Source organism: Neolamprologus multifasciatus, chromosome 10 (assembly GCF_963576455.1).
Source record: "Neolamprologus multifasciatus chromosome 10, fNeoMul1.2, whole genome shotgun sequence".
In the NCBI taxonomy this organism is placed as follows: Eukaryota; Metazoa; Chordata; class Actinopteri; order Cichliformes; family Cichlidae; genus Neolamprologus; species Neolamprologus multifasciatus.
The window spans coordinates 21,998,401-22,013,455 of NC_140448.1; the positions used below are offsets into that span (position 1 = coordinate 21,998,401).

General features: G+C 39.9%; 1 protein-coding gene across 1 annotated transcript in view; it reads left to right on the plus strand.

Moving 5' to 3' along the window:
- Window positions 1–15,055, plus strand: part of sh3pxd2b (SH3 and PX domains 2B) — a 35,054-nt gene that overhangs the window by 16,280 nt on the left and 3,719 nt on the right. Inside the window, 19 exon segments of the mRNA XM_085174662.1 lie at window positions 486–562; window positions 4,126–4,217; window positions 6,942–6,967; window positions 7,343–7,378; window positions 9,307–9,438; window positions 10,371–10,472; window positions 11,231–11,314; window positions 12,669–12,786; window positions 12,992–13,200; window positions 13,492–13,538; window positions 13,645–13,770; window positions 13,864–13,983; window positions 13,985–14,035; window positions 14,037–14,141; window positions 14,143–14,200; window positions 14,203–14,282; window positions 14,284–14,319; window positions 14,321–14,638; window positions 14,640–15,054. Of these exon segments, the coding sequence (XP_085030788.1) occupies window positions 486–562; window positions 4,126–4,217; window positions 6,942–6,967; window positions 7,343–7,378; window positions 9,307–9,438; window positions 10,371–10,472; window positions 11,231–11,314; window positions 12,669–12,786; window positions 12,992–13,200; window positions 13,492–13,538; window positions 13,645–13,770; window positions 13,864–13,983; window positions 13,985–14,035; window positions 14,037–14,141; window positions 14,143–14,200; window positions 14,203–14,282; window positions 14,284–14,319; window positions 14,321–14,638; window positions 14,640–15,054 (2,232 nt within the window).

The following is a 15,055-nucleotide window of genomic DNA, read 5'->3' on the forward strand; positions in this document are numbered from 1 at the left end:
GTAATGTGTGCCTAGTGATAAGAATAAGGGAGCAGTGTTTAAACTGTCAAACAGGCACTCTTTGCCTGTCCTAAATCATTTATTAACTTGGAAAGGCCAGCTATTCACCCACCTCCTTAGCCTCCTCATTGTGCTGTCACTGTTATTGATGATGCAACTGTGTTGTGTCTGCATGCTAATTCACTAACTACATTTTGGAAAAAGCCACCGTTTTCACTGTCCTTCAGTCTACCTGCAAGTTTTTCTTTTAAGTCACTACTTAAAGAAATCGATCAAGGTTTTGTTTGGGTGGGGGGGGGTTTTTTGTTTGTTTTTGTTTGTTTCGTTTTTCAATATAGCTTTTGTGTATTTTATATGAAAACTTGCTGTGGAAAAGATTAGAATTATTATTTTTTTCTAAGGTATATGAACATGTTAACTTGACATATGTAAAGGTAGGTTGCAGTATTTAAGTTCCTAAATCTGATTTTCCTTGTTCGTTCCAGGAAAGATTCTGTTTAGGAGGAGCCACATCAGGGATGTGGCAATGAAAAGGCTAAGACCTATTAATGAATACTGTAGGGTGAGTATTCGTCATGCAATTCTCTACTTATTGCTAAGCATCAACATATATATGTTATAAAATGCATTTGTCATACTGTGCATGTCATTTGTTTTTTTTTCCCCGGTTTTTTTTTCATCACATTCAGGCCCATTTTTAGTCGTCCAAACACATGCTTATATTAAGTAAAGTCAAGCTTGTAGTCAAACTACAGCATTTGCATAACAGAAAGATTTATACGTTCACTTTGTTGCAGCTTTATGAATAATGCTGCTGCCCTTGCGATCTAAATTGGCACTGTGCGGTGTGTGGCATGCTAAACATCCCGGAGCAAGTCTTTGTGACCGCAGGCATCCACTCTGCCGATGTGTTCTAAAAGGTCCCCAGGTGCTCTGTTGTAGACTCTGACCTTCCTGCAAAAAGAAACACGCCAAAGGAGAATTTTTCTCAAGGGATAGATGTGTATAAGGGGGGGAAAAAGTTTCTATGTAGCTAAATGAGAAGAGAATGTTGTTACACCACACAAAATGTAGGCCTTATGACCCCCTAGAGCAAGACAATTGATGAATGTTGCCAGGGTGCAAGCATGCTGTAATGTGTGTGTGTGTGTGTGTGTGTGTGTGGTGTCTGTTTTGTCATTTTGAAATACCGCAGCTCATTCCATAAGTGAAAAAAAAGGATGATGCAAAACTTGTGCCTTGTCAAGCCCAAAACACTGCTTTTTACCAGAGAGATTATTATTCACTTAACCTCAAGAAAAGGAAAATCATGCAACTCTACATTCTCAAGCTCCACTGCAGATGAGGTTAAACCGTATAACTGCCAACAGCTAGCAAGTAATTGCTTCATTTCAACAGCAACGCAACCACCACAGCCTATATAAAATAATCATGATTGATGCTCATCTTTTTAGCCTCTGAAGTAAAGTCGAATAGCAGTTTAAAGATTTTCATCTTTCTCAGTGAGGTGCTTTTTTATGGATACATATCTACAAGGCAGATATCTTCTGGAGTTGTGGTGGTTGCCACAGGCAAAGCATTTTCCCGTTGCTGAGCTAGCTCCAGTCAGCATATCCACACAACCACGGGCTATGTTTTTGTTAAATTTTACAGGCGTGACTTGGGCCTTTAAAACATGCACGAACATTTCCTTATGTCTCTCTACGAAGGAAACTTTGCTTCTGACTTAGCCTGTACTCGCGCTTTTACGATTTTCAGCTGCCTTATATTTTAATTGCTTTACTTCTCTTACTCCATCAAGACCCTTGTGAAACCATTACTGAAAACAAAATTGCTTCCTAAGGTGGAACTGACTGGTCACTTCTTCACCAGTAAAAACAGCAATTCTTCAGGCCTGAGAGTAAAGCTTTTATGTATGATGAACAATGCAGAGGACCGAAGGGGCTCTGTGTCATCTGGGGTTAAAGGAATGTGCAGCTGGTAGGCAACATCTTTAACCACTTATGTGAAAAATAAAGGTAGAGGAGGAAAGGGTAGAGTTGCTGGTTCATGTCTGAGGGTGTGGGTGTTTTATGGGAACGGCTGAGACAATTTCAGTGGAATTGCCACAGTCAAATTTGAAGTTGTGCAAATGTATGAAAAGCCATAAAATATACCTGCTTAGCATTATTGGTTTAAGGATGCCTGCCTTTAAAATGTTTCAGTGCATATAAGCTTTATTAAAGTTATGTTTAAAGACAGAATGGAAGCAGAGTGAGACTTAATGTGGTCCAGGAGTGGCTGTGGCTCAGGAGGTAGAGAAGGGCATCTAACTGGAAGGTTGATGGTCCAATCCCCAGCTGCTCCAGTCTGCATGCCCAAAGGGTCCTTGGGTAATTGCTCTTGATGCGTTCATCAGAGTGTGAATGTTAGCAACACTGACTTGCAGTGAAAAGCACTAAATAAGAGTCAGTCCCTTTACCATATTGCTTTTAAATTCAAGCAATATGGTATCTGTGTCCCACACATTTGTTAGTGATTTAAAACATCCATCAGTCCTTTGGCAGTATCATACATGTCAGAGCTAAGCACTGCCAGCGAAGAAGTTATCGCAGTAGCGGCAAAAACAAGTCAAAACTTTACTGGAGGATCAAAAGTGGCATTTCATCCACCCCCACATGTAGTCAGATTGACAAGGTACAACTTTGTTGTTCTTACAGAAGAGCTGAGTCATCTCTTCTGTTGTGCAGCTGAGGCTTTGTACTGACTCATTTCAAATTTCCCTGGTTATGAAACCTTGTTTTTCATATTGGGAAGCAAAGTTGGATGAAAGGTTGGATTAAAAAAACAGAAAAAAAGAGATCACTGGGAAGGTCAAATAGCTGATAAAAAACAATCACATAAAAAGACTCTGTAGAGATTTATTTAGACCTTGCTATACGTGTGGAACAGTACAAAAATCACTTATGCAGATAACATGAGCATCAAGATATTTTTTAATATATGGCCAAGATGCCCTTTATTCTAATTAAACATTCACTATATGTATGTACATGTGAGAGGATACTATACACTGACCCACACTGCCACAGTGTATTGTACCTTGTGAGAGGTTGGTCTTGCATTTCCATTATATATTTTTCCTTGGAGAATACACACAAACACACACACACACACACACGCGTGCAATTACCTTAATGCTGCCTTCTATAAAGAACACCCATAAAGTCCATTTGCCGTAATGTACCCTGAGCCTCCCTCTTGTCTCCTCCCTGGGGAGAATTGTAATGAGCGGTCAAGCCACATGCTCACACGTGGATGGAAATAAATCCAAGGATTGCATCCTCTGCAGCAGGCAGAGATTTTGCACTCTGACCTCAGTTACGGCTCAACATCCTGGGCTGCATGACTAAACGTCGTGTGGGTCCTCTGAAAGTCTTAACAACACAAGGTTTTTTTTGAAGCCTAATAGTTTTGAAGCCTAATATTTACCATGAATCAGCAAACAGGAATGAGGACACAAATGCACATTTGCATTCTGTATGGCTTTACAGCTAAAAGAATTGTACGAATTTGTCCACAGTAGTAGAAGAAGAAATAGTTGTAGTAGTGTCTCATCTTTTCTTTAACACAAGCTGCTGGACCCATAGTCCTACATATGACAAGGAAAACATAGTGCATGGGACAAGGACACTCTGGTTACGTCTTTGGCTTCCATTCCACATCCGTCAGTCCTGACGTTACATCAGCATGTGTCAGAGAGTCCAGGAGCTAGGCTGTGCTTCCTGGAAGGACAAAGCTGAAACACTTAGGAGTATTAAAATTAGAGGTAGAGACCAGAAGAGGAATCTTGATGGGTAGCTCTGAGCTGATCTTGCCAGCAAATGGAGGAGTTGCATATTTTCTTCATAGCTAAGAGGGATAGTCTCCACAAGGTCATTGATGGGAGTTGTTTTTTTTCTTCTGCTTTGCCACATCAAGCTGGTGAAGTGATTATTCGTTCTCCTGCTTCCCCTTTAGAGGGTTGATTGAGAGCAAGTGGAAAACAGCCAGATAAAAAAATGAATAGCTGTGCATGAGTAATGATTAGTAATGACTAATAAAGAAAACTGAATGTGGATGTTTGTCTTTTGTTTGTGCACACAGGCCCTCATTCAGCTGCCAGTCTACATCTCCCAGTGCGAGGAGGTCAGAGTGTTTTTTGAGACCAGACCTGAAGACCTCAACCCACCCAAGGAGTGAGTAGCACACATGTACCCAAACACACCCTCACGTATCTCCTTAACTATTAAAAACCCTTCCTCTTGTATACAATGGTAAGTCATTGTTCCACTGGCTCATGTTATGCCATGTCCTGCGAGATCTGCTGGTAATGAACATTCATTATACCCTCTAATGAATATAATTTCATACACCCGCTCAGCCTTCTGTTGGGGTTTTCTAGCAGAAACACACTTAATAGGTCCTGTTTTTAAAGCTGAGCTTGCATTTTTGCTGGAGAGGAGTGCAGACACCAGCCTCTACACAGCTGAGTCCACATGGTTTCTCGATAATCTCACTCTCAACACATTAGCGCAATATCCAGCACTAAAAGTAACACAAATGTGTCGTTATTAAGCTTACATTTAGGGCTGTAGGGGTTATGGATGGCTGCCTTCAGCGAAACCGTAGACCCTAGAGATGTTTTATTTAATTAATTAATTTTGCTAACAGCTGCAGAAAGGCAGCGTAGTCATGTCGTCTCCGTCGAAACATCTTGACGTGTGTTGTCAGCTGTCAGGAAATCCAATAGATAAAGCCTGTGACTATATTTATGTTATAAACCTATCACATCCTGATGTTTTATAAATGCCATAATGCCATTCAGCAGTAGCATGCACTGAGTGAGCAGCTGGGGGTTCACGCCCAAGGACAATTAACAGGACAAGAAGCTGTTATGAAGATTGAATGTGAAATGAGCTCCTGCAACAGCCTGCCATATTGTCATATATAATGTGGACAGATTTAATCTTCCTTTGAAGTCTGCTGTGTGCTGCCGTCAAGTACTTTACTGGGGCCAGGTCTTAGGAAGACTGCTTGATTATATTTACTTCACTTTTTTGACAAGATGAGCCACTTTCAGTATAAAATGTGATGGACATTAGCTAAATAACTGGAATTTAAAACAGCCCTAACTTGTGTGTACTTACTCTTACTTTAAATAGTAAATTCAAGTAAATTTGTGGGGGGAAAAGATCTCTTCCAAAACTGGAATTATTACAAGGATTTGGGTGTTATTTTCCACTCTGTATGAAGAGTTTGCATTTGTGTTCTCTGATATTGGAAAACCTTTCACTCTATTGGTGGTATCAAGATAGCAGATCATGGCAACTGTAAGCTGATACCAAACAAAAAGTGTGTCTAAAAGTTTCCGAAGCCTGTCGGTGGAATATGAATCTATATTTATAAGTTATGACACCCAGTCTGCACTCTTGTTTGTTCTCACACATCCTCTGTCTTTTTTTCCCCTTTCTTACCTCGGGGAAGGTTGCCAAGGACCCATACTTCCCTACTCCTCATACAAAGCCCCAAGCATGTATCAGTAGAGATGGGGGAGAGACAGAGAGATGTGATTCCTTGAGGCAGATGAATATAGGAAGGACCTTGGTTTGTCTTTATTGAAATTGGATTACTGCTTTCTGCTAGTGCAGCCTGTTGCTTGGCTGACTGACAACAAGGCTGCTGTACAGCAACTGTAGGAGAAGATTTATCATGGCCTATAAATCTACTGCAACGAGTAAGACATGTTATACTTTCTTCTTAAGAGCAGTAGAGAGGAGAGGAAAGGAGAGGACAGGAGAACTCAATTGTAAAGAGGAAGTAGATGGTCAGTGAGTAAAAAGGAAGAAAGAAGTACAAAAGAGGAAGTGTTGCAAGAAGAAGGCAAGGAAAAGGAAAGAAAATGCAAGGAAGATCATTATAGAAAAAAAGGACGTCATATAACCTAATCCAGAGAGAAGATTAGGCACAGGGAGGGATGGAGCGATTTTCTGTGAGCAGTTGTTTACTGTAAAGTTTAGTTTGAGGTTTCAAAACTTCTTCACCTTTATTCTCTGTATGAAAACAAAGTATACACATGCAGTGCACGCACAGATTCATCTGTTGTAGTCCATTTAGTTGGTCGCCCTGAGTATTTCTTTTCGTAATACCCTAATTGGCAAGCTTGGAGGTAAACATTCACAGAGATGAGGTCTCTGCAATTAACAGTTCTATCAATCCAATAATCCTTTATGTGGCTGAGAGCATTGATGTCGATGCAGAGAAATGGACACAGAGTGGCTGCCAAGGAAAACAATCAAGGGAGATAAAGCAGTAGGTTGAGCAGACGTGGAAGATGTGAGATGGAAAAAAGGAAGGCACTGGTAGGCTATAAAGTAAGGGTCTGCCGTTTAGATAATGAGGGACAAACAGAGCAAATGCTGAGCATTAGGCAAATGCTGAGCATTAGCCACCAGTGACATTTTGAGGCATCTGGCCATTGAATCAGTTCCTGACTCTTGCTGTGAAGTGATGGTCTATTTATCTGGATAATGTCTAAACCAGACACGGCAGATGCTGTATTGAATTTAACATCAGCCCGGATTTTCGGGATCAGCTATCTCAAAGCTTTTTATTCACATTAGCCTGCGTTGCAGACATGGATCTGTTTTCTCCTGCGTGACAGTTTTTAGATCTGATGGGTAAAGATCATTTCTTTTTCCTTTTTTTTAATTCCTCCAGCAGTATACATGTTAAATGATAGTGAGATTAAGTATAAATGAATAATTGGGGATGCTGTTCTATTGCTGTTGATGTTTGTTTTTAAGTTATTTAAGTGGGACCTTCATGAGTTTGTGAATTATGTTAAATATTATTGGTATGCTGGTTCCATTCCATTTTGGTATGTATGGTGTGGTCATGTAATGTTTTCTTTTCTTTAACAGGGAACCCATTGGGAAGAAGAAATCAGGTGAGATAGCTTTGATTGTGTATTTGAAATGAAAGGTAGGTTAGTTAATCATGAGAATCTTGGCTTTTCTCTGATAAACTATGTATTGAAAGGAATAAAAGCAAGTCTTCAGTAATTACCTCCGTGTCTGTGTCATATGATAGGACGTTATCTCCATCTAGTGGTCACAGGTTGAACAAACCAAAACAATGACTTTATTAGAAGACATTCCTTCTATACTGATGTTACAGTACTGGTGAACCAAGAAACAAACATTGTCCTTCTCTGTTCCTCTTTATATATACTCTGTATCCCCTCAGTTCATCTTTTATTCTTAATTTTGCATCCATGTTATCTTTTTCAGTTTTCTTCTCCATTCATTTTCCTTTCCCTCAGGGTTTGTGGAGAGAGCAACTACTTTCCTAAAGCGAGGTAGTAAACACACTGTCATGCTTGGTCGTGCTGTGTGTGTAACCCCAGTGGGTCATTAGTGGCCCGTCCCCCCTCTCCTTCCCTGGCCTGGGCAGGTGGGATGTGGCTCTGTTGAGGCTTGGGGCTTGCATTGGTTCTGTTAATGATAAATTGTTGGTGATTGATTTTTGGAACTGTTGTGGGTCATATCTCAGCTCTATTTATATATGTTGTGTTGGGACAGGGTAGTAACGTTATGCTCTACTATGAATGTAGTAAGCTTGGTTATGCTAACAGCAATACATTGAATCAGGGAGTTAGAAATAGAAAGTTGTTTTTTTTAATCACTAGATTTAAAGATGCATTGAAATGTAAAGGATTGAAGAAGTTGATATTATAAAGGAATCCTTTAAAATTTATACCAGTATGTTTCAGGATGCCATTGTCATTCATTAAGAAATTACAATTAATAAATTTGTCATTTACATTTTTAAATATGGCTCTGTTTCAAATATATCAAATATTATTTTTAAGGTGAGCTAATTACGCTAACCGACTTAAGCTGGTTTAGCTAGTGGCGCCATAGTGTAGTGATTTACAAATTTGCCAGAGATCTTTGGTTTGATCCTGCGAGGGGAAAAAAAGGTTTGAGGTTTTGTTTGGAAAGGCATCTGGAGTAAAAAATGTGGAACTCAAACACACAGTGACTAAGGGAATAGTTGAAAATAGCTTTTGTTAAAAATAACAAGTGTTCCTCCAGTTCTGCTTTAGAGAAATTTGCATTACTAATATTCAATTCTTTAACTGGCATAATGGGGAAATTGCAGATTAAGCAGTACTAAATTTGGCTTTAATCAGATTATTTTCTTAGCTAGCTGCTGCTCACTGAAGGAGGCTAATGTTAACGTATTTTTAAGCTGCCCGATCAAGAAAATCTATTTTGTAATTACTATACATACTTAATGTTATTATTATTTTGTTATTTTAAATCTGAACTTATTGTGTGCCATAAACACATTACTTTAGAATGTGTTTGATAGCACCTTCAGTGATTAGCATGCTGCGATTGATGCTAATGTCCCTTCATCGTGCATTTGATCAGTCAGCCAAGTTTTAGTGTGTGTATTTTTACACAACAAACGTCAATAGAAAAAGCAGAGTTGTACCTTTTTTTAATTTATACATTTTTTAACAGTGATTATATTGTGAGCCCTCATTTGTTACTTTATTTTTTTAGTGATGTAGTGCTAACATTGGTGGTGGGTCTTAATGATGCTGGTTTGTTTCTATAGACATGTCACAGTCATGGTGTTAAATAAATTAACCATCTATGCTTTTCAATCCATCCCCTTCACTCCCATTCTCCAAATCTTCCTTTATTTCTCTCTCAGCTCGTTGTTTCCCCTCACGCTCCTTTCCAATCACGTAAACTGCCTCCTCCGTCTGGACTCTGAGGGAATCTCAGTAATGTACATAAGCCCCCTCTAACAAAAAAACTTTTTACTTAATAGCTTTTGCACAAATTGTAACCTTGGAATTATACTTGGCATTTCATCAAAACGCAGTTTTTTTTTCCCCCTCCCACTTAGCCTAAAATTTAATTCTGGCTGTTTTGTAAAGGCCTGCTTAAATTGGGTTTTAGTGAAGTTATTCAAAGCCCATATAAAGTCTGACATTTTAAAAGGTCATATTACATTTGGTCAATGAAATGCAAAACCTTTAAAGGTCAATACCTTAAACCCACACTGATGCAATCTTATAATTCCAAGTTCATGGACAGTCCTTTGATATTATGCACATATGAACAGAGCTCTTCAGCGAAGAACAAAAGATATTGAGGGGAGGCTTTTCTCGCATTATTGAGATTTCATTCGTGACATCCCCAAGAAAGATCAAAAGAGATGTGCTAAACTTCTGTTATGATTTTTTTTTTATTCTTCCCTTAATAGGAGACTCCTCCTCAGCAGACCCTCTTGTACTTGACCAGTATGTGGCAGTAACAGACTATGAGAAGCAGGAGAGCTCTGAGATAAGCCTGCATGTGGGGCAGGTGGTGGAGGTCATTGAGAAAAATGAGTCTGGCAAGTTTCATACAGAATTAGAACATATATTCTGTACATTTCTCTGATGTTTTCATTGTGGCAGATCGCTGCTTTCACTGTTCAGCAAACCTGTTACGTTAAGTGTTGATGTGGAACTATGCAATTCCTTGAAACATTATGGGGGTTTGTGGGATTGTTGCTACTGCTGGACTTGGTCTGTTGCCAGCTATTAAGGTTGAGTTAAATAGGTTTGCTAAAAATACTCAAGAGAAATAGCAGTTGATATATTAATAAAAAAAAAATATATATATATATATTTTAAAAACCTCAGAGTATGCCAGTAATGTCATCTTGTTTTGTAAATCATAGCTATTTATTAACTTTTTAAATTAATTAATCAAATTACTAAAACAAATAGTCATTCAAATATCGGAATATCCAGCGGTCCCCAACCTTTTTTGCGCCACGGACCGGTTTATGTCCGACAATATTTTTACGGACCAGCTTTTAAGGTATCACGGATAAATACAACAAAATAAAACCAGTACTGGTACCAAAAAAAAGAAGATTTATTCATAACATACAGGAAAAGACCCAGGGAAGCCAAGTTAGAGATAAAAACCTTTAAAAAATAACGATAAAAACCCAGAAAACCATAAATTTCACACCCGAGCCTCAACTCTCGCGGCCGGATAGCAAACAACGTCTGGGGGTTGGGGACCGCTGCCCAAGAAGATTAATAGTAATGCATAATAAAAGAACAATTGTAATACATCACATAAACTATAGGTTACGCATACTTTAAAAAAAAAAAAAAAGCAACATATAGTGGTGCTTTGCAACAATCCCAGCAACAAGTCAAATATCAGTCGTGCATTTTACTGATGCATATAATCCCTTAACTGAATAAGCATTGCATGAGGTGCAGTATCTTGTATATCAGTTTTGTTTTGTTTTTCCTGCCTATTTAGGGTGGTGGTTTGTGAGTTCAGAAGATGCTCAGGGCTGGGTCCCTGCCACCTGCCTTGAGGCCCAGGATGACCCTGATGACTTCAGTCTTCCAGGAGAAGAAGGTACATCAAGCTTTACATTTAGGTGCTACTGTTTAGATTCAATGTTACCACAAGGAAAGGTTTAGGGTGCAGTGCAGAAGTGCAGAATACACCACGTCAGAGGCACATCTTTTGTTACACACCGTTTAACTCCTGTAACTCACTCAGTACTCTGTTGATGGTTAAAAGTTAGTGTGACAAAATAGGTTTGCTTATTGAGTTGAAGACTGTTGCTGCTAAGACTCTGACTGTGTGTGTTTTTGCATTCTAGAGAATTGGCAAAAGAAAATCCAAAAGGATCAGTAGAAAAAAATTACAATTTCATTGCCAAAGCCCTGGTAAGGATATGCTAAAGAAAGGAGTATTGTACAGTAAATGACAGGATCTCAAAACAGGGTGCTCTGCCAATATGCAAATTATAGATCTTAAAAGCCTGAGATGTATGTGGCTGGCTGCCCTATCAAAGTCTGGAGTTTGTTTGATTCAAACATTCACAGATTTTATTCCGTAAGAGAACAATACAAAATCAACAAACTGCATTATGCTAATCAGCATTCAATTTAAAATGCCACATTAATAAGAAAAATTTTAAAACACCCCAGAGATCCCTATTAACCATTAGATGAAGGAACTATTTGTCAGTTCAAGTAAATAAAAATACCAATTATTTCCCCGTAGATCCATCAATACCGAAAGTGTTTTAGGATGAAAATATCCTCCAGATTGCATTTGTAATGTTCACTTCCTATTTTGCCCCAATTACTGTGCTGGGATGTCAGTGCCACGGAGATTCTGGTCACTGCCAAGGCATATGGGTCGTCGCAGAACTTTAGGGGATCTATTCAGCACAGGCTTTGGGCAAGGTGGAGCGCACGCCTTTCTTTTCCCCCTATAATGAATATATGCGTGTACACACACGCATATAAAACTGTGTGCATGTTTGTCCGTGTGTGTGCATGAAGAAATGTTGCATGAGTGACCTCAGCATGTAAATAAATCCTCGCATGCAAAGTGAACTGCATATTTGTGTATAAATGTATTTGTTATAAATAATATATATGATAAAAAATATATATTTATTTATATATCAAATAAACGACTAGAACAATTTAACTAGCATTAATAAACACGTGATTGTTCACTGTGTGTAGTATGTAATAGTAGTAGAAATGATGTTGACAATAGACAAGGCTTTGTTTGATGTTGTAACAAGTTTGTCCTGTGTGTGCGTTTTTGTGTCTTACATTTTCACTCCACAAGATGTTGCTCAAGCCTTGCCTCACTAGATAAGTTATAACAGGTAAAACTAATGTGTCCCTATAGCAACCACAGTATCTCATCTGAAATCTCAATATTAAATTGCTGAGCAGTTTCTGTTAATCAGAAAGAAGTTCCTGTGGTTTTTGCCCTAACAAGAATCTTTGCCAACTTTGTGGGGGGAAAAAAAGGATGATAGTCTTTGTCTGGTGTTTTTTGAAGTTTTAATCAGAAGCAAAGTTCCTCATTTCCTTATGTGTTCAGTCTTAAAAAGAGAAGGTTTAATTTAAAGTCTGTTGAGGAAAAGGTTGGTCTCAAAAGGCAGCTCAACATCCAACCACCCAGTGCCTGCTTCTGCCTAAATATGTGAAGCTAGAGCTTGTTGTGCCAGTCGTTAGCAGTGGCACAACAAGCTCCACTTTCAGCTTTGTTGGCAGTGTGTCACTGGCAACACACTTTTACTTGGAGATCACACCCATTAACCTATGTCGACTGCCAGTACTGCCATTAGAGGCGAGTGGGAATAACAAAGATGGCATTCACCCCTATTAAATCCTTTTGAACGCTTTATTTTATTTTGGACTGGTTGCATTATTACTTGAATTAATTTTTTAAAAATGCTGTAACTTTTACTGTTATCTTTGATTCAGTTTCACATTGAGAAAAGTAAAAAACAAAAAAACAAAACAGATAGTAAATCCACATAAAGGAAATCCCAGACAGTTGACTCTTTTTCAGTCACTTGGTTAAGTGACAAAATGTTTCTCCCACTGAAAACGCTACTTCCAGATGACCAGAATCAGCTCTCTGGGGATAAATACTTTAGGCCATTGTAATTTAAGTGTGTCATTATGTGCTATACGTACCCAGCCTACATTATGCATTTATTTGTGGCACCCGAACTGTGAACTGATAACGTGTTCTGATACACGTAACAATATTTCCTTTTTCCACGTTCAGAAGAGAAGTATTCAGTGATTTACCCGTACTCGGCCAGAGACCAGGATGAGATTGACCTGGAGAAAGGCATGATTGTTGAGGTTATTCAGAAGAACTTGGAAGGCTGGTGGAAGATCAGGTAACAACAGCCACATTTTTGTTATACAGTGCAAAATGTTCAAATACTTCTTAGTACATTGTTGATAATGGTGGTAATAGGAATGAAAATGCTAATGCATGTTACTGTACAGACTCCAGGAAGGTCCACTCAGAATTTTTTGTTTTCCTCCAGCTTTATGTTCATTATATATCAGCCACTAACTGTCCATCTCTCCTCCATTTAGGTACCAAGGCCGCGAGGGCTGGGCCCCAGCGTCCTACCTGAAGAAGGCTGACGCGCAGAAGCAGTCAGCAGGCGCTCCTCCTCATGCCAGTACAAATGACCTAGATGGGCTTTCTAAACAAATCCAGCAAAACAACGCCGCTAGAGAAAACCGAGAGAATAGCCAGAAGGAAAACAGGCTCTCAGTTTTCTCTGATAACAACAAAAGCAGTAAGTGAATTTAACAAAACAGTGCCTCTGAGATTTAGTTTTAAAATATTAAAGCAACCAAAGCATGCAAAAGCTTTGCAAAGATAAGCTTGCACACAAGTGACTAAAACCTTTTTTCTGGCAAAGCAACAATGTGCCAAATAATACAGTTTTACCTAATGACAGTCAAAATATTTATTGTGCCAGTGGAGAAAACCTGAATGGAGACGTGTAACAATTTCCCAGAACACATATTGCTAGTTTTCAGTTGGGCCGCGAGCTACTAGTGTGATTTTGTTTTGTTTTTTGCAGAAGTGGGATCAAGACACAGACCTCCTCCACGCAGAGATCTCACCATTGTAAGAATATACCCAGTGGTGATTCTGAAGTTAGCTTTCAGTGGCATAATAAATAAATAAGGTTTTCACCACTGCAACCTTTATGTGTGTCTCTCACATCCCACAGCCACGTGGTACAAACTTACCCAAGCCACCCGTCCCTCCCCAAGTTGAGGAAGAGTTCTACACCATAGCAGACTTTCAGACCACCATCCCAGATGGTATCAGCTTCCAAGCTGGAGTCAAAGTTGAGGTGGGTAGACACGGCCCTAAAGTTTTGCTCCTCTGAATTAAGAAGAATGGTTTTTCACTAACATTTGGTTTAAACAACATTGATACATTCTAGGTGATTGAAAAGAATGCAAGTGGTTGGTGGTACATCCAGATCGATGACAAAGAAGGCTGGGCACCTGCCACTTTTATTGACAAGTACAAGAAGACCAGCAATGCCTTGCGACCCAATTTCCATCGCCCCATTGCCCAATGAGATGGAGAAGCTGAGGCTGGAGGATGGTGGTTGTTTCGAATGTTTCAGGTACAGATGACAACTGGTCCAAGCCTTTACCAGATGAGCCAAATGCAGCCTCTGAGTCCTCTACGCGCCCTAAGCTCAGAGATTGGAAGTTCCAATGCCAGCAAGGGGCCCTCTTTCTCTGGGCCTTTGCCCCCAGCCCCAACTGCACCTCACCGCTGAGGAGAAACCTGGCTCTGCCGCCTCGAAGAGAGTCTATTAATAAGAGCTTTGAATTGGAGGTAGCAGAGAAATTCGAGGTCAGATAACTCCAAACCTTTGCCTCCAAAACCCCCCAGCTGCTGGGGTCATCATGCCACTGGTTACACCTAAACCTCCCCCCTTCAAATCAGACAAACCCCCAGAGACCAAGAAAGATGAAAAGAGCAAAGCTCTTCACCTTCGAAATGAGATGGGTCTTGAATGTGGCCACAAGATCTCTGCCAAAGAGGTGAAGAAGTTTAATCTGAAACCTGTACCTAAACAGCCACCAAAACCCAAGCCAGAATCACAAGAGGAGAAAACCGAGGCACCGGGCCCAGCTGTGTTTATGAAGGCAAAGCCAGTGGTCCGACCTAAACCCGTTACAGCTGCCAAGCCAGATCCCCCAGGGGGAGAACAAGGTAGACATCACCAACTTGAGAAGCAAGTTGAGACCATCTAAGCCGGCAGATGCTAGCTCAACAGAGGTGATCCATCAGAATGACGGCTCGCCAGCAATAAATAGTTCCCACACAAGTTCACCCCCTAGCTCTCCTCCAGTGAGCATCCCACCTCTGAATAACGGTAAGTATTCTAATGAGCCAAAACTTCCACCAAAACACATCAATGGTCATGGCCAGGAGAGCTCATCGCCTCTTGCAAAACCAGCAGTGCCTCCCCACAAGGAACCCCCTCAGAGACCGCCGGCCACGGTTCCAAAAAGACCACCCCCTCCAAAGAAAACTGATCCATCAAGTCCAACTGAACTTAAATCTCCACCAACTCTTAAAGAAACCCAGGACGTTCCCAAGGCTGGACCACCACC